The sequence below is a fragment of the Opisthocomus hoazin genome, chromosome 4, assembly GCF_030867145.1.
Source record: "Opisthocomus hoazin isolate bOpiHoa1 chromosome 4, bOpiHoa1.hap1, whole genome shotgun sequence".
NCBI classification, from domain to species: domain Eukaryota; kingdom Metazoa; phylum Chordata; class Aves; order Opisthocomiformes; family Opisthocomidae; genus Opisthocomus; species Opisthocomus hoazin.
In genome coordinates, this window is record NC_134417.1 from 95,438,975 (window position 1) to 95,457,881 (window position 18,907).

The 18,907-nt window shown below is 58.3% G+C and overlaps 1 protein-coding gene across 2 annotated transcripts in view; it reads left to right on the top strand.

Annotated features, from left to right (window-relative positions):
• Positions 1-17,169, top strand: part of AGAP3 (ArfGAP with GTPase domain, ankyrin repeat and PH domain 3) — a 152,320-nt gene extending 135,151 nt beyond the window's left edge. For both annotated transcript variants that reach the window (XM_075420009.1, XM_075420008.1), the window contains exons 14-18: positions 12,869-13,023; positions 13,555-13,645; positions 13,982-14,204; positions 15,308-15,563; positions 15,854-17,169. In XM_075420009.1, the coding sequence (XP_075276124.1) occupies positions 12,869-13,023; positions 13,555-13,645; positions 13,982-14,204; positions 15,308-15,563; positions 15,854-16,081 (953 nt within the window). In that variant the 3' untranslated portion in view covers positions 16,082-17,169. The remainder of the gene's footprint in view (positions 1-12,868; positions 13,024-13,554; positions 13,646-13,981; positions 14,205-15,307; positions 15,564-15,853) is intronic.
• The last annotated feature ends 1,738 nt before the right edge of the window (positions 17,170-18,907 follow it).

Below are 18,907 nucleotides of genomic sequence, written 5' to 3' on the forward strand. Positions count from 1 at the left end.
AGGACTGCCATCATGCCCGTGACTGCACATACTGTTAGTGGTAATAATACTTACTAACTGTGTTAGCAGAGCTGAGAGCACACCACAGAGTTAAGGTATGCTTAACTATGCTTGAGGTGTGCGGACACTTTCTACCACAAGAAAGAGCCTATTTCTGTTGGCTTGTAAATTTGCCAGACTTTCATCATTTAAAAGACCTCTGCTGGCCATCTGCCTCAAACTTTTGGAAAAGTTTATCTGCTTCAGGAAACCGGTTGAAGATGTGTTCATTGCTTTGCCTATGCTATAAGTACTGATGGTTTTTCTGTTGAGAAGCTTCGGTGTCTCTGCCGTTTCTGAAGAGGGACCCAAAGCTTGGCAGGGCGCCTGCAAGGCACAGGGGATGCATTTTGCTGCGAAAAGCCATCCAGATTTGTCCAAGTAGAGATTAGCTTGGCAACCACATTCTCCAAAGCCTACAGCTATGGTTAGCGTCAGTGAAAAAAGTGATCCTCAGTCTTTAAGATTTGACTTTATCCTAGGTTATCCTGTCCCACAGTGCTCACTAAGCTTTTGTAGTAAACCAAAATAAAGGTTCAGATGGCTAAAGGCAGGAGGAGAGGGCTTAGGTACAAATGTTTGAAACCAATAGGTACTGTAAAATAAACCAGAAAATTTTAGCCCGTGCATTTGTTAGCCTGTACATAACAAAGCATGCAGCGGCTGTCCGGGCTTCTTGCTCCAAATCGCAGGTCAGCCTGCAGACCAGCAACCCAGGTTTCCCACAGCAGAACAACTCTTCCTGAGCTGTCTCTCTTGGAAACATGGAGGCGATGATCTGCGCAGCAGTTCGGCAGTTCTGTTCTTCAGCCTTTTCTGTTGTAGTTATCTTCATCTGAAAACCACTAAGTTTAGGAAAGACTTCCCCTTTGCAGTTGTTGATTCAGGCATCTTGAGCATCATTTGAGTTATAATATATACTGGATGTCTCATGGAAGGCAAGAAGTATCATCTGCATTTGCATTTTGTTAAACAACCGATGTGTTTTTAGCTGTGGGTATATGTTGACTCTTCAGACACATTACTGCCCTTCCCCACATCAGCTTCCGATTTGCAGTTCTCAGTCCAGTGCTTTGGCAAAAAGAGAGACATGTATTCTTTATATGTCTGAAAAGTGGGATACCAAAGAGTAGAATAACTTTGCACCTACATGTGAGACTAAAAAAGCGCGTGCTAAAGTACTGCGTCCCATCCTGTAAATAACACTCCAAGAGAGTGTGGAAATACTGGAGAGAGTTGTAAAGAAGGACCCCAAACTGACTTGGGTCTGATGAACGTATTTGTGATGTGGACATTCAGGTATTCAGCTTGCCAGAATGAAGACTGAGAAGCAAAGCACTGATGTTTTCAGTACTTACGGAGAAAGAAGTCTGGTCCTGCAAGGCTGTTCAGCGTAGCTGATGGGGAAGTGAGAAGGTGCGGAGGCTGGGATCTCAAGTTACACAGAGCTGAAAACCATTTCGTAGTGGAAAAAGTAATTAAATGTGGGAACACTTTATGAAGCAGTAACGTGGACTAACCACTGCTCAAAGTCTTGAAATACAATCCATTACTTTTCTGCAAGACATGTGTGGTCCGGCCCCTGGCAGAATTCCCTGCCCTCTGCAGTGAGGTGGGCAGACCAGATGATTGTCACCCTCCTCCATGGGTGCCCAGTCCATGAATCTTTGAGCCATCTCAGTTTTTCCGTCACCTCATAGGGAGTTTTTTCAGACACATGCTCACTCTTGCTGTCCTTGCCTGTTTGGTAGCATCCGAGGCAGGTGGAGTGCCTGAGGCTGCGCGTAGTGACGATATGGTGCCGTGGGATGCGTGCGAGGGCGTCAGAGTGTTTTCTGGTATTCCCCGCCCTGGTCAAGGACCATGGTGTTGTGCTGGGCAGAGGTCTTCCGCTATCTGCAGTCACATCCAGACCCTGTCTTGGGTTGATGCAGTTAATTTAGAGCCCTGTCAGGTGTTGGAGTAATGTAATTTTTTTTCCTACAATGTGCATTACTTTGCATTTATCAACACGGAACTTCATTTGCCAGTGAAGTGTCAGTTACCAAACTTCATTTGTCACTGCACGGACCTGGCACACAGTAGCTCCTCCTGGTGCTAGGAGCTTCTTGCACCGGATCCAAGAGCAGGAAAAATACCTCCCCAGTGATCTGCAGTGCTGCCACTGCTGGGACACGTGGCAGCAGGCTGCTTAGGCTGCTCCAGTGCCGCCGTGGGAAGGGAGCAGTGAAGACCCCACACGAGGAGTTAGCAGAGTACGGCAGAGGCAGGAGGGGCATGGCAGAGCAGAGGGGGATCTGTGATCTGCAGTCACGTGAGCAAGCCGACCTCTGTGTCTCCAGCTTGAATCCAGTCTTTCCAAGTCCCTGTTTCCTTCCTCAGCTGGTAAATGGGTGCAGTATCCACTGGCTCAGTGCTGCTGTCAGGCACAGAAAACAAGAACCTGCTGCTCCCGGGCACACGCTGGGTCAAAATGTCTTCCACGTAGGATATTGTACAGTAGATTTTCTGGCTTTTTGATTGGCTTTTCAAAAACTTACCTTGTATTTATTTTTTATGTAATCTGCTATGTTAGAAAACTGCTCTGATTGCAAAGTTGGGCTTCCAAAGGCTGGGTCAGTTCTGTGATCTTCATGGGCCTCCCTGCATCAGCATCTCCTGGGGAGGCCAGGCTGTGTGTGCTGCGGGTCCACAGGGGCTGTGGGCAGCACCCGTGCAGGCAGCACCGTGCTCCGTGTCTGCGGGAGCCGGCCGCTGCTGCTGTGTGGAGACAGCACGCACCCTGAGGTTCTGCAGCCAGTCGGGTGTTTCAGTAGCAAACAGCTGTATACCCCGTTCTGAGGAGAGGGGGATGTCTCTGGAAAGGGTACTCATACATCCCTGTGCTCAGTACAAACTGCGGAGCTGAATCACACGCTCCTTTTCAGGCAGACAGTCCCCTGCCTGCCACACGTCTGGTTGGCACTGGGTCTCCCAGCCTGTGGTACCCTCCTTCGGCAGCTCGTTCTGTCTCTCTTGCCCCAGCAAGAGGACTGCTCCCCAGAACCAGGGCAGCTCAGAGCGCCGCGGCAGCTCGTCACCAGGACCACGCACCCAGGGCAGATGCGGGGGGGTGACTCTGGGCCCGGAGCTTGGGTTGTCTGCTGCCTAGGCGCTTGGAGCGAGCGCTAGACTGGAGTCACACGCAGGCCACTGTCCTGCCTGGCAGCCTGCATTAGGGTGGAAACTGGCAGCAAGCAAATAAAAGATAATGCGCCTCTATGTGAGGTCCCGTCGTAATGTCTTAATGGTCAGTGATTGGTTCCCGCTGTGGACTCGGGGCTGAGCATTGCCCCACATCATGGGCATGACTGATGACTTGTGTCATGGACTGGTGTCCGTAAGTATGTCTGATTCTTCCTTGAATCTTTTTTAGCTGCTTTTGAACGGTTACCAGCAGTTTTTTCACAGCAGGATAATCTGAGCTTTCTGCTTTCGCATAGTCAACATGGTGAAAGCGTAAAAAAGGCTGTGCAGAGAGCAGGGCCACTGCGCTCCGTGGTAGGGCTGCCATTCCTTGAGGTGCTCGTCCTGCTGTGAGGGTATGCCATCTTGGGAGGAGCAGGGGGTCAGACTGGTGACCATCTGCACTCTCCACCAGCTCACGCCAGTGCGGCTGTGCTGGTGTGGGGACCGCTGCTGCCAGGAGCCCTCCGCAGCTGCGTCGGGGCAGGCGCGGTGTCCAGCTCAGTGCTCTGTTGCAGCGTCTCTCCCAGGCACGAGAGCAGCAGCAGGGCAGTGCGGAGGAGCAGACGGCTGCAGCCACAGCCGGGCTGCCTTTGGATGCGCCCAGCCCAACGTGTACAGGGCACGAGCGTTTCAGGTTAGCATCCTGGGAAAGTTGGTGAGGTCTGGGGATAAATTGCCATCAGTTTATCTCATTTAGGAGGTAATCAGAGCCGGGGACGTGCGGAGCAATTGAATCTTAGTTGTTCTGAAGTATCATAAATCAAACGAGCTGTTGCTTTTTTACATGGTCGCATGTTAAAGAGAGCGCAGTGTCAGGTTGCTAGGGAGCATCAGCAAACTATGGCAAGCGTGGTATTGGGCTGCCGGGGATGTCACCAAACCAGAGAACGTGGCTCGGGCTGTCAGGGAGCACCCACCGGCTGGCAATCGTGATGTCAGGCTGTCAGGGGACGTCGCAGCTCCTCAGCGTGGTGGGGCTGCAGCATCAGCCTCCAGGGACCATTAGGAAAGTCTGCTCAAGACCAAAGCCCAGCAAAGCGCTGCAGCCAGGAGTGCCCCGTCCTGCTGCAGGCAAGCCCAGAGCCCCCGCTGCAGCCATGCCTGCTCTGTGTCCGGGACCTCTGGCTCCTGCTTCGGCAGCTGGGAGGGCCCGGGGAGCCCCAGGCGTGTCTGACGGCAGGAGCACCTTCGCGACGCTCCCTGCGCCAGCATCCCCATGGCTGCCAGAGCTCCGGGGATAATGAACTTCTCATGTGCTTAAAGAGTGATGCAGGGTGCATGGCGAGAAGCTGACAGCCCCTTAATGTGCTTCTCAGTGGCGGCCAAACGACGCGGTTTTGTCTTTGTTTTTTAGTTTTAAAACCCACGGGAAATTGATGGCCAGTAAAGAGTTGTGTTGGGGCGCTGTGCGTGATTAATGCCAACTGTCAGGGGCTGTTGGAGGCCGATCCCGGCGAGCTGGGAGTGCGAGGTGGAGCTGCACTTACCAGATTGCTGGGGATTCCAGCTGCTATTGCTCAGCTCCTGCCTGCCCCACGCAGCTTGTGTCACCCGTGCGCTCCCTTCCGCCAAGCCTCTTAATTCAGTGCTAACGAGTCACTCCTGCTCGTTACAGACCCAGTGAGCTCCCTGCTCCGTCCTGGTGGCAGGAAAGCAGCCTGTGCCTGGGCATCGCCGTGTCACAGCTGATCCCCGGCTCCATCAGCTGCACCCCCGCCTCACTCTGTGGTTCTTGGGGGGACCTTGTACAGCTCCGTGTTGCCCCTTGGAGAGACCCTTGTCTGCCCACCCGTAACCCCACTGGGGCATCTTTCAGCAAGCCTCTACGGGCACCATGAAGCCGGTGCTGTCCATGCCCTCTGTCCTGTGCCTGCAACATGGCCCCCCCATTCCCGGTGCGTCCACGCACCCCGCATGGCCATTCTGCTGCCTCACAGCCCCACTGCGCGGGGTGCACACACTGCACCCCGTATGGCATCCACCCCCCCATACACACAGAAGCAACACCCTTGGTCCCTTGCGGTGACTCTCTTTGCGCACGTACCCTGCGGCGTCCCTCTGGAGCACCTTCTCTCCCTCACACGCAGGCTAAACTGCCTTTGCTGTCCTTCCCCACTGGTGCCTGCACGAGCACGTGCACACACACGCGTGTGCCACCCCGCAGCTCGCCCTCCATCGTGCAGATGTTTGCCCATCTCCTCGGGTGTTGCTGAGCAGAGCCCTCCCCACCCTGCTGCCCCGGCCCCGCGTGCCCCGGCAGCATGTCGCTGTGGTGGGGACGCGCCAGCTCAGCCGGGGCACTCTGGGGTGTGGGGCACTGGGACAGAAGGCACCATGGGGTCTCCATAGCAATGTTCTTGCTGCAGCTCTCCTGGCGGCGTGTCGCTGTGGAGGGGGCCTGTCCCCGTTGCACTAATACAGGTTAGGAATATTGGGTTTAATGATCTGCAAAATGAGGAGGCAGCAAGCTGACATTTACGAATGGTGCTGCATCCTTCTCTTCCCAGACGCCTGCTAATTTGTTGATATCCCAAACACCTCGTAATGATGTGGTACAGTGGCAGCTTGCAAACAAGCTTCCTGAGACTGGGGGGCCCGCCGGCTGCCCTGCTCCTGGACACTCTTCACAGACTTGGCAGCAAGAGAGCGGAGCTGTGGGCCAAGGACTCCCTGCACCAACGGCAGGACCAGCCTTTGGTTCCCTGCCGTGCACCCTACACACTGGAAGTGTCCCCCCACCTGCTCCCGGTGTGACCACCCACTCTCCAGGGCATCCAGAGGCACCTCTGCTATACCAGCTCAAGGTGGGAGAAGGAATGGGAGCAGGAGAAAGGCAGTGTGAAGGGAGAGACTGGATGTGGCTGGGAGCCAGGGGAGGGTGGAGGTGAAAGAGGAACCTTCTGCTTCAAGAACAGGGCATGGCTCAGAGTGAGCTCTACTTCTCATTTTGCTGGTGGTGAATGGGATCCTGCTCCTCCTTCCTGGGCCTGCTCGGATGCAGGGGGAGGCATCCCTCACCGTCCTTCGTGCAGGGCAGGGGCTGCATCCCGCCTGCTCAGGGAAGGAGCCAGCTGGCATGGAGGGTTCTCCTTGCCTGGTGTGCTGGCATGGAGATGCTCCGCTGGTCCCCTGTGCTGAGCACCCCTGTGCTGTCCAGCTCACAGGGCTGGGAAGTGCTGCCCTGTGTCTTGTGAGGTGATGTGGGAGAGCTCTATCCAGTGCCTTGTGGGGGGGAGAGAATTCCAGCCTTGCGTCCTGCATGCCGGGAGAAGCATGATCCTGCTGCATTGGGTGAGGAGCATCTCACCACATCTCCCGCTGTGACTACAGGGGCATTGCTCCATCTTCTGCATCCTCCCCACACAGCTGCTTTGTGTCCTGATGCTGAGAGACAGGGGAGCAGCACACCCCAGATTGCTGCTTGTGCTTTGAGCGTGCTACGCCAACCCTGTGGGGGGGCACCTTGGGTACGTGTGAGGGATGTGGCCAGCCTGTCCCACTGCAGCTCCCCGGGGAGGCACACTGGGCTGGGGTTTCATCCCACACCCCGGGAAGAAGCAGGGTGTCTGTGGAGAAGGATGCGCAAAGTGCCACTCCCTTGACTCCACGTCGAGGTCCCTGCAGTGGGGTCTCCTGGCTGGGCTGGGCTCTTCTGAGTTGATGCCATGTGTAGTCTGAGCCCTTCACAGAGCAGGACAGACCCCTGCACCCAGCCATGTGCTGAAGCTAAGGTGTTTTTAGCCACCCAGATGTACCACTTCTGCTCAAAGCTGGGCTTCTTCCCACTGAGAACAGAGAGAGGGGCCTTGGCACGAGGTGTTAGGGCAACACGCCCGGCATGCCACTGCTTCCCTTTCTCCCCGTTCTGCTTCTCCTCTCCAACATCTGCTGCTGCTTCTGCAGGTGACAGGGACAGATCCACCAGTCTGCTGGACATCCCAGGTCTAGGGCACCTTTGGGCAGCAGAGCTTTGTCCTACCCTGGCTTTTTGATGCTGCTCTTTGCTTACCCTCTTCATTTCACTTTGTGCTGGGTACTGGCAGGGCATGCAGGATGCCTCCATTTCCCAGTTTCTTCATAGTCCTATGGTGCTCATCTGCTGGCCCTCCAGCGATGCTTCCTCCCAAGGCTGGCTGGCTTGTTGGCCCTGGGGACTTCTGGCTTCCCTGCTCTCCAGCAATCAGGCTGGTGAAGGGTGATTCCACGAGGGCTGATCACCTCGCTGCGGTTGCTGCAGAAGTCCTCAAGACCACTCCGCTTGGTGACTCAGTTGCTGGTCAGGTCCGAGGGCCACACAGCCCTGGCCTGTCCTGGCTGCTGTGCAGTGCCCTCGCTAATTTTGCTCTCATTTGGAGCACTCATTGCTGCGCAGCGTTGGAGCTGGGTCATGGGGTTAACGCCCATTAGCAGAGCCAGCTTACACTGAACTCTTCTCAGCAACTCTTCACGGAGCTCAGTCTTTAAAACTTCATCAAAAAAACATCAAGAGAGAGACAAGCGTGTTCATTTCCACTGCCCACTAATTCTAATGGAGCTGGCGTAATGGACTCCCACCAGCACGCCTGCAGACAGCCGCAGGGCCAGGGAGACGGGCTCTGCCTTCTGGCCTTGGGATAGCCCCTGTACCCCGAGGCGGCTGGAAAGGGCTCCCCACTCCTGCAGTAGCAGCTTCCTCCGGGACCTCAGCCCTGTCAAGTCTGAGCTGGCGAGATCTGGGGCTCTTCTGGCCACCCGCACCACCACGAAGGAGCCTGTGCCAGCAGGCTGAGTTCTGCCAACTCTGCTTCAACAGGGGTAGTCTGAATCCTTCTGCCTGTGTCATCTGCTTTGTGCTACTATTCATCTGGCCAGAAATGCCCCTGCCACATCAGAAATCTCTGCCGCTCCCCAGAAATATCTGAGAAAGCCCCATACTTTCCCTGAAGCTATGGCTTGAGTCTGATTCAACTTGTACGGGCCCCCCAGGGAGCTCAGGGACTGGTCCCAGACCATCTGAGATGCTGGGTCTGCAGACTGTTTGACACTGCTCGGAGTCCTCCATTCCCTTGCCAGCTCTGCCAAACCCTGCATGCGAAGCCAGAGGTGTGATCCCGCAGCTCTCAGCTCTCCTGCCACAGCCAAGCCACCAAAGAGGTCTGGCCCTGCAGGGCTGTCCTGCCTCGCTGCAGGGAAAGACAGGTAGTGATTTTTGTTTGCAAAAGAAGCAAAAGTGTTGAAGAAAAGCTGCCGTCCTTTGTTAGCTCTTCCAGGGCTCTGATGAGAGCAACAGGCCCTTTGTTTAGAGTAAAGCCGGAATCCATGAGGCACAAAGGAGGAAGGGGAACAGAGGTCCTGAGTCTTGCGAAGGCAGTACTGGGGCTTTTGTCTGACTGGGACTACTGCCAGGGCTGGGACCCTTGGGACCAGGCAGCCCCAGGGCTCCGGGGTGCCCCTGAGCTGTGGCGGTGGGAATCACAGAATCACAGAAGAAGAAGGGAAGATCTGTCTGAGTGGGGTTGGAGCCCCAGAAATCTCGCTGTTTGCCCACGATCAGGTGTGGGCAGCCCGGCAGGGACCCTGGCAGGAGGGAGCTGTCTGCCCCTCCTCTGTGAGCGTCCTGAGCGGAGGACTGGGGGACACAGGGTACCCCCCACCCCAGCACGGCACCTGGAGCAGGGGGTCCGTGCCTTGGAGGAGCAGCAGCCAACCCTGCGTGGAGCCTTGGGGCAGGCAGGCGCTGCAGGGCAGGTGTTCGCCGCCTCGTCGCTGCTGGAAAGCGTACTGGTGCAGGAAGGCTTGGGCTGGGAGTTCTGCCTGTGTGTGTGATGGGGAGGTACTGAGCAAGTAAGAGAAAGGAACAAGGGTGACTGAGTTGTGTGAGCCCACGGCAGGAGTCCTCGCTGCGTCCCATAGACTCTGCCGACCTGCTTGCTGCTGTTTCAGTGGCAGCAGGAGTGGCTCAGCAGCAGGGAGCACTGGAAGTGCCTCCAGTAATTCCCAGGCCCAAGCAGCTGGCCTGGGCTGTGCAACACGCTGACAGCAGCCACAGGTGACTCAGACCAAGGATGGGAGATTTAAGGAGACTAGGGCCAGTTCTGATGTATCGGGGTGCGCTAGGAGTGGCTTGGTTGGTCGCTGCTCCAACAGTGTGGCCCGGCCTGAGCTCTGGGAACTGCAAACGCTCCTTCAGACACCAGGGCAGTCACTGCCCCCCACGAAGAAATGCCACTCTTTCCTTCCTGGCTATCAATGCTTCACCCTGGGCAGCAATCGATTCTGCAGCTGCCAGGGGCCTGATCCTCACTCTTGTAGCCTTCTGCAGAGGTGGAAGGAACAGTCTCTCAACAGCTAGAGCAGTCGAGACCCTGGGCTGCAGATCCCAGTTACAGGTTGGGACAGTGGAAGAGGTGGGGGCAGCTGCTTGCTCATGAGCGGGCTGGAGCTGAGCAGGGGCTGGGGCGATGCAGCCGAGTGCTGTGACAGCAGGTTCCTGTTTCGCCTGACTGCTGGCTGCCATCGGCGGGTGGGTGCTCCCTGCCCACGTCCAGGCTATGGCAGTGCTCACAAAGAGAATGGTGCTAGCTAGCCAAGGAGGCAGTGGCTGTTAGCCTGGCTGTTGTGTGGTCATTCCTCTCCCAGTATTCAGAAGTTACCAGCTGTATATATGCCAAGAATCTTGTTTTTGAGCTGGGATTCGGTGTCGTTGGAGCCTCCACAGCAAGCATCCTTGGGGTTGCCTACAGGGAGCTCCCCAGAGCAGGGACTGTCGGGTCTGTTCTGTGGCTGAAAGCTGGAGGAAAGGGCAAAGTGCTGGGCAAGCTTGATGTCCCGGTTAGGCAAGTGCATCACAGAGAGGGGAAGAGTCCAGCAGCGTGACTGACTGCCAGCACCCTGCAGTCTTGTCCTCTTCCTGATGCCCCAGCGTTTTTCATTCCCAGCAGCAGAAAGGTCATTGCAGACATCTTTCCCCAGAGGAAGTCCCAAGCTGATCCTAGGGTGGAATGAGTGAAACAGCCTCCCCTCCTTATCTGGGAAAGGCAGGTCAGTTGGCACTTCACCTGGAGAGCCCTTCATCCTGGAATCATTTGATCCTACCTGGGGTCTGCTGGTGTGGAGACCAAGCCTTGCGTTCCTGCATCAGTCCATTTCATCAGCGCTGATGATCTCCAAGCCGCCATGGCTGCTGCTGGGGTCTGTGCAGGACACACCACGGAGTGCTCTCAGCAGTGGCAAAGGGCAGGCATCTTTCCAGCCAGATGCCACTCATGCTTCTGTCCCCCATGAAATGCAAGATCCTGAGACTGCTACGTGAGCAGCATGACACTCTCCATCATGGCACAGTAGCAGGAGTGGGATTTTACCCTCAGGTTGTTCTGGGGTAAGCAGCTGTGCGTGATGGAAAGAGATAGAGAGTTGGGTGCTGTGCTCAGTACCTGTCAGTGCAGGTGGTGGTGCGTGCGAAGGCAGCGAGAGCCTGGAAAGAGCGCTTGCAAGAGAGGAAGGGCTGTGCTCTCCCACCACCCCCATCGGAGCTGTCCTTCCTCAAGGAGACTTCCCGTGGCTGCACCCGTTTTATGAGAGTGTTTGTGGACACAGCCTTGCTCAGCCAGTGCCTGGTGGCCCAGCAGCAGCTGAGGTTGGCCGTGCCCTTGGTGGGACCCAGATGGTGGCCTCTGCCCCCGTTCACGAGCTCTGCTGGGGTGCAGCAGGTTCCTCAGTCATTGCCCTCCTGCTGCTTCCCTCCACAGTAAGAGACTCCTCTGGCCGCAGCTTGTGGGGAGAGTCGGGCAGAGGAGGGGACCCCCTCCGGACCCCCTCCGCTCGCCTCCCTGCGTCTGCCCCTGCGGACAGACCCCGCCAGGCTGGAGGCCAGCACGGCTCTGCCTTGCTGCGGGCCAGGCTGGGCCCCTCGCCCTCCTTGCTGTCTCTGGAGCTGTGCAGTTGACTCCCTGCTTTTAATAGAGAGCTGGGAAGGCACATTATGGAGATGAGGGTGTTATTTGCATAACGCTAATTAGGTAATTACAAATCATTTTGCTATGAGCTGAAGCGTGTGCTGTGACATAACGTTTATTAGTCATTCCATTCAGGCCCCGCTTAGTTAAGTCATTTACTGCACTAACTACTGAAGTTGGCAATAAAAGGTAAATGCTGGTGCATGGGTGCAAAGCTGAGACAGGGCACCCCATGCAAATCTGAGGGCCGTGTGCCCGCTCGGCGCAGCCTGCGACACGGGCTGGCAGGGCAGAGCCCAGCCCCGGCAGCCCGGACTGGGAGGGCATCACTGCCATCAGGGCAGTAGCTGGAGGCGGAGACCACATTTTAAGCCTTGGTTTTCATCAGGCTCTTGGTTGTTTTGGGGCTGTTTTCTGAGGCCCAGGTGGCCTGAGGTGCTTTCACACGTTTTCACTGTCCCCCGTCTCTCTGCGGCTGGCTCTGCCACCCAGCGCGGAGGTGCCTGTGCTTGACACCCTCGCTGGAAACCCACCAAGCAGCCTGTGTCTGTAGGGATGCAGACGCTTCCGTTTGTAGCCAGCCTCTAAGTGCCTGGCAGTCTGAGCAACCCTTGGGGCTCACCAGAAATACCTTCCCTGAAGACAGAAAGTCAGGAATTTGTCCCCACGTGTTTCACAGAGAAGTGCGTTAATATTGAGGCTGTATCTCCTGGGGTTGCTGGCGAGGCGCAGATGCCCATGCTGTGCAGAGGAGTGGCTGAGGTACCTGAGGAGCAGTTTGCCTGGCCCTGCCCTGCCAGGCACTTTGCCCCGTGCGCATCCCTGCTGCCGTCCGTGTGCCTCTGGGAAGCAGCTCCCAGGTCTGGGAGCCAGAGGCTGCCTGCCCAGCAGGGATGGAGAGGTGCCGGAGCTGAGGATGGCATCGCTTTTCCTCTCCGTGGCTCCTGCCTGGGTCTCTGCAACTTAATGCTTCTCTGTGGGAAAACAGCGGCTGTGCCCTGTTGTGTGGGTCTGTGGGATCCCTGCCCACCCTGGGCCTCTCAGCTGGCGGTGACGCCCCTTCTCGATGCATGGGACTGTGAAGAGCTGCCTTTGAGCCTGACTCAAGGGCCCTCCTTGCATCTCCTGATGCAGTGCGCAGGGCCCTGTCCCTCTAAAGCCACTCATCAGCGGGCACCGAGCGCTCTGCGGGCCCTTGGTGGGTGATGGGGCTGTTCAGGGGCACCAGCTCTGCAGAGGAGCTGGTTCCACTGCTCAGGAGGTCAGCAGCTTTCTCCAAGAGTGGGACATACAGGGTATGGAGAGCAAGGCATAAGCAGCTTCCAGGAGTCCAGTGCCACAGCCTCCTGGGTTTCCTGGCTCGGCACAGAGGGGGCACGAGGCTGCCGATGTTGGTGTGCAGAAGGAAGCCCACGCCAGTGGAGCTGGCGTGCAGGGAGCTGTGCGAGCAGCAGCGGGGACTGGCGCAGAGCTCTGGTTCCTCCCTGCAGGCACTCTCTGCCTACGCTTCCCTGTCCCAGGCTCCCGGGGACCGCTGCTGCCAGCGATGCTGCCTGTGTGCGGGCACAGCCGTGGCCCGCAGGGAGCTGGCCGTGCACTCATGCCCTGCAAAGCTGGCAGACCCCTTCCTTCCCTGCCCCGTCTCATGGCACACCTCTCTTTTCCAGAACCAGATGAGCCATTTGAGTTCATTATCGTGTCCCTGACGGGCCAGACGTGGCTCTTTGAGGCCTCAACGTCAGAGGAGCGAGAACTTTGGGTCCAGGCCATCGAGAGCCAGATCCTGGCCAGCCTGCAGGGCTGTGAGAGCAGCAAAAATAAGGTAAGAGGTTTTGGCTGAGTTCTGCCTTGTTCCCTCCTCTCTGGTGTGTGCTTTGCTGCATCTGTTCCTGTCCCTGGCTTTCCTGTCTGTCCAGGCTGGAGCCCCTCCTGATCCCTCTGCTCCCAGTCAGGGTTGAATCCCATCCCTGGGGCTGTGCTGCTCCCCCCCGGGGTTTGCTGTGACCCCTCTGAGCTCCCTGACCTCTCCCCGGCCTGGCTCTGGCCCCACAGAGCTCTCTGCTTCTCGCCGGGGCTGGATCCTGCACTGTCCGCTCTTTCCTTGGACAGCTTTGCCTTTTCGCTCCCCTCTCTGGTCTACCATCCTCTGCTCCTCCGGCACACAGCCGGCTACACCTCGATGTTCCCTGTGGACCCTGTCCTCTGAGTGCCCGTGCTGGACACCCTGCCGGCAGCAGTGCCTGCTGGAGCAGGTGCTGGCAGCTCCACAGCAGGTTCTTGGGGTGGCGGTGAGAGGACACGAGGCAGGGCAGCGGGCCTGGAGTAAATGAGGTTCCCCTGCATTTTGTTTCAGGCTCGGCTGGGCAGCCAGAGCGATGCACAGGCCATACAGGCCGTCCGCACCGCACGTGGGAACAGCTTCTGTGTGGACTGCGATGCACCGGGTAAGAGACGCTACGGTGGGAGGTGGGGCCACTCACCTAGGGAGGGGAGGGGGACTCCACCCCAGCACCTCCTCTCTTGCCCCACAGAGACCTGCTCTGTGGGGCTGTCTCCTGTAGTGGACCCATTCTTCAGGGATGGGGGACTGACCACCTGCCACACTGGTCCATGACCCCTTACCAGCCTGGGGTCCTTGCCTCTCTGTGCTGCTGGGGCACTGGGCTTGGAAGGGATCTGGTGGACAGGTGCCTACAAATATGAGTCTTCTGGATCATAGGAGACAAGCTGGTGAGTCCATGCTGGTATTAACTCTCCCCCACTGATCTTGTTGCCTTCAGGTCCGGACTGGGCAAGTCTAAACCTGGGCTCCCTCATGTGCATTGAGTGCTCCGGGATCCATCGCAACTTGGGCACCCACCTGTCCCGTGTGCGCTCGCTGGACCTGGATGACTGGCCTAGTGAGCTTCTGATGGTCATGACGGCCATTGGCAACGCCCTGGCCAACGCTGTCTGGGAAGGAGCGGTGGAAGGCTACCCCAAGCCCACCCCTGAGAGTAGTCGGTAAGGCAGATGGGGGACTGCAGAGATGCTTCTCAGACAGCTACACCAGGAGGCTTGAGGGTACCACGGTAGGCTGGGAGCAGCCAGCCAGCCGAACAGAGAGGTGGGCAGGAATCCTCGATGTACTCCAGGCTCCAGGGTCCTGACTGCTCTCTGGGCACCGGAGACCCTCTGCCACTGTCCTGATGGCCAGCAGGGCTTCATGGCCGGCCACGGCCATGTGGTGACTGCTGGAGCCGTGGCTGGCTGCAAAGCAGAAGGGGTTAACAGAGATGGCTTGGCAGCGTCGTTCAAGTCTCAAGGGTGCGTCCCTTTCAGGCCCTTGTCTGTCCCTATCGGAGCGACTCTCCTGTCACTCATTCCAACAAGAGCCCATTCTGCGGCTTATCAACGGATAAGAGCGGGTCAGGGGGCGGCGGGAGTGAGCATGCTCCACGCAGGGCATTGATGGCCGCCCGCCAGATGCAGATGGATAGAATGGCAGCAGATAGCGGCGGCACGGCACACATCGATCCGCCTGGCCCCGCAGCCCCAGGCGGGACGGACGCTGCCGCAGCCTTTGTTTGCACCAGGCGAGACGGCAGCAGTGATAACGTGCCTCCCGTGGCACTGGGCTGGCGTGTGCAGCAGCTAACCTTTTCTTGCTGCTGGCCATGGCCCACACACAAGCGCGGGATGGAGAAGGTCCCCAGGCTGCCACATAGCAGGCACTCAGGAGAGCGTGCAGGGGCACTAGTGTGGAGGTGCAGGTGTCCCTTTGCACAGTGACTGGTGTGGGGTCTGGGTGCGGGACGCTGCTGCTGTACATGCATGGACGTAAGCGCAGCATACGTGGGGGCTGTAAGGAGGTGCAGAGGCATGAGCGTGTGTTGGGCGTGTGTCCGGAGCGGTGTGACAGAGCCCCAGTGACAGCCGTGTGCGGGGGGGGGCACACAGGGGAGGTGTCTGCAGCAGGGGCTGTGCAGGGGGTGCCGGTTTGTTACAAGCACCCACTGCTAACACGGGGTGCGTTCCGGGTGGCAGCGCTGGTGTGCGTGCCCCTTTGCACGTGGGGCCCAGGCAGGCTGGCCCACCTGTGACAGTGACAGTGTCCCATCTGGCAGGGAGGAGAAGGAGCGCTGGATCCGGGCCAAGTATGAGCAGAAGCTCTTCCTGGCTCCGCTGCCCCAGTCGGACATCCCGCTGGGGCAGCAGCTGCTGCGGGCTGTCGTGGAGGATGACCTGCGCCTCGTGGTGACGCTCCTGGCCCATGGCACCAAGGAGGAGGTGAATGAGACCTACGGGGACGGAGATGGGCGCACAGCACTGCATCTCTCCTGCGCCATGGCCAACGTGGTCTTCACGCAGCTGCTCATCTGGGTAAGGCAGGACCCCGCAGCCTCCACCACGGCGTTTCTGGCCCTGTCCCGGTGCTTCCCCACTGCAGCACCTGCCCGCTCCCAGGTCTTGAGACACCCCTTGTCTGTCCCCCTCGCGCAGGTTCCCCCATGTGCCTGTTGGCTCTGCCCTGCCCACCCTCCTGTCTCCCTCTCCCTGCGCGCCCCAGTCCCACGGAGCCGCTCTGCCGGTGCTCTTGCCACACCAGCCTCGTGCCCATGGGCTGCGTGGCGTCTGGGTGCCACTGACCAGCTGCTTTCTCTCCTGCACAGTATGGGGTGGACGTGAAGAGCCGGGACGCTCGGGGGCTGACCCCGCTGGCCTACGCCCGGCGAGCCGGCAGCCAGGAGTGCATCGACATCCTGGTGCAACACGGGTGCCCCAGCGACAGTGCCGTCACCACGCTGACCCCCAGCCTGCCCCGCCGCAACACCAACGCCAACAACAACGCCTGCACCATGTTGCCAGCTGAGCTCAGCTCCAGCCCCAGTGCTGTCTAGGTCCCCACGGGCCTTCCACTCGCCACACAGCCGCCTTCCAGCCCTACCAGGGACCACGGCTGCAGGAGTGGGTCTGAGAGCAGCACAGCCAGGCAGCCCGCTGTGCTCACCCCGCACCGGGACCCCCGTTCTGGCCGGGAGGAGGCTGGGGAGCCAGCAGCCTACTCCTCTGCACCGATTCCTGTGGACTCTCCCCATGCAGCGGGGAGGGGGTGTTGTGCAGACCCAGTGCTGTCAGCTTGCAGAGGGTCCCCCCCGTAGTCACCGGGATGGGGGCTCCAGTACAACCCGTTCTCATGACCGGTACAGGAGGAGGAGAGGCAGTTTCTCTGTGCTCCCCCCACCACACACACACGTAGATAATACAGGGGCTGGAGGCAGTTCTGTGGCCTTCTCCTGTGCAGCTGGCACTGGGGAGGGTGATTGCTGCACCCGCTCCCAGAAACGGTAGGGCAGTCTGGGCAGTTCCCTCCCGCGTCGACCTTGCCGTGCACCCTGGGTGCAGTGGGGAGGGGGGGTGCAGCAGAAGGTGCATGTTTCTCCACTGCGCCCCTGTGCTCCTCTCTGCTTCTGGCCATGCAGGGAGGGATCCCCTCGCTGGTACCGCTCCCCACATGCTGATGCAAAAGGAGCTTTTCTCCCACACAGCCGCTGGACAAAGGTCCCTCCAGCCTCCCTGATGACCTACAGGGGGAAGAGGATGGTCACCCCAGGATCCCCAGCTGTGTCTGTCTGTCTGTAGAGTCACTGTCCTTCCAGGTTCAAGCCCCAAAGCCATACACAGTGTCTCCATCAGAGCATCACCGCTGGCTCCCGCTGCTGCCCAGGTGGGGCTGGTCTCCGGCTGAGCAAGAGGAGAGAGGAGATGAGCATCTCCCTTTGGTTTTGGGCCAAGCTTGCAGCTGAGTGCTGGAACCCCAAGGCTTTGGACACTGCTGTGGAATGTCTCTGTCACTTGTGTATAAAATGTACATTGGAAATATTTATATGGACACTCTGTATATACTGTTTCTTTGCCATGAGTTGCCCTGTGTGTGTTATCTGCAGCCAAGGAGACTAAGGCCAATAAAGCAACCCATCTCCTGCCAGCCCAGCTTTTCTGTGTGCTGCCTTTTGGGCCTCCAGTGCAGCCTCCAGTCTGCTTCTTGCCCACTCTGCAAGGTCTGGTGGATTTCCATCCCAGACTGACAAATGTTCATCCCTTTCTCCTCCAGCTTGGAAGTTGGTAACAGCAGTCCTGTGCTGAACTGGGCCCTTTGGTGGACATGGCAGAGTGCTGGGATGGGGAGGGGAGCTTTTAGGGGACTGGAGCATCTCTCCCATGAGGAAAGGCTGAGAGAGCTGGGCTTGTTTAGCCTGGAGAAGAGAAGGCTGAGAGGGAACCTTAGAAATGCCTATAAATATCTTAAGGATGGGTGTCAAGAGGATGGGGCCAGACTCTTTCCAGTGGTGCCCAGCGACAGGACAAGGGGCAATGGGCACAAACTGAAGCAGAGGAAGTTCCAGCTGAACTTCTTCCCTCTGAGGGTGACAGAGCACTGGAACAGGCTGCCCAGGGAAGTCGTGGATTCCCCTTCTCTGGAGATTTTCAAGACCCGGCTGGACGCGGTCCTGTGCAGCCTGCTCTGGGTGACCCTGCTTTGGCAGGGGGTTGGATGGGGTGATCCCCACATGTTCCTTCCAACCCCTGCCATTCTGTGATTCTGTGAGATGTATCAACACCAGACGCCGTGGGACAATGCAGGGACACGGCCCCAGAGGGATGCATGACTCCAGTGGGATCAGGGATGGGCAGAGCAGAGAGGTGTGCTGGGCAGGGGACATGCTGGGTCAGAAATGCTGGGGCCAGCTGGTCCCTGTACACAGTACAGTGAGTTTGAAGCTGGGGGTGGGGGGGAGGCAAAGATGGGCAGGGAATGGTGGGCTGTCTCAGCGAGCAAGGAGCCTGGGTGGTTTGCTACGGCTAAAAGGTTGCTGCAGAAGACTGGGTCATCTGGTCCCAAGGCGCAGACAGCCCCCAGGCAGGGAGCCATCATTCTCTGCTTTGCCATCCCTGACCGCACGTGTCTCTCCCAGCTTTTGGCAGGGTAAGGCCCCAGAGCTGCTGGTTCTCTTCTGGCTTCACCCAAGGCCACACCACAAGTGACGGTTTGGGGCTCCAGCGTCCCCTTTGCTGTGTCTACGTCCAGGCTCAGCGCTGACGTGGGACTGGGCATGGGTCTGGGTCCCCAAGCCTGCATGGCAGTGGTGTAGGGAAGGGAGGTACCAAGAGTCTGCTCTCCTGCCTGGCACCCCACATGCCTCAGGCTCTCCCCCACCCCGCCCCCGACCCCTGTTGCCTCCCCTCCACACCCCTTCCATGGCAAAGGGCTGCCATGCTGGTGGCTGCGGGTGGTGGCCCCAGCCCCTCCACCAGTTCTTTGACCCTTCTCTGTGTGCCGGCTGCATGTGCCAGTGTTGTGCTCCCTGTCCGGTCCCAGTCCCAGCCCTCCCTGCCTGTGCCTGTGTCAGCCCCTCACTCCCTGTCCCCTCTCTCCCTCGCGGTGCCCATCGGTGCCCCTGCACCGGCCCAGTCCCAGTCCCAGCCCGGCACGGGGTTTGGTTAATTTCCTGGCGACTGCATTAGCGGGAATGGAAGCCGAGGGACGGCAGCTCCTCTGGGGCCCATTAATCATCCCCCTCAGACAAGCTGCCTTGATTACAAGTGGCAAGAAATTCATTAGGGCTGCGGCTCTGACAACTTTTATCTGCGCGGCTGGATCTGACTCATTAGGCAGCCAAATTAAAGCCATGATGGGCCCTGATGAAATTCACTGCTTGTTTATC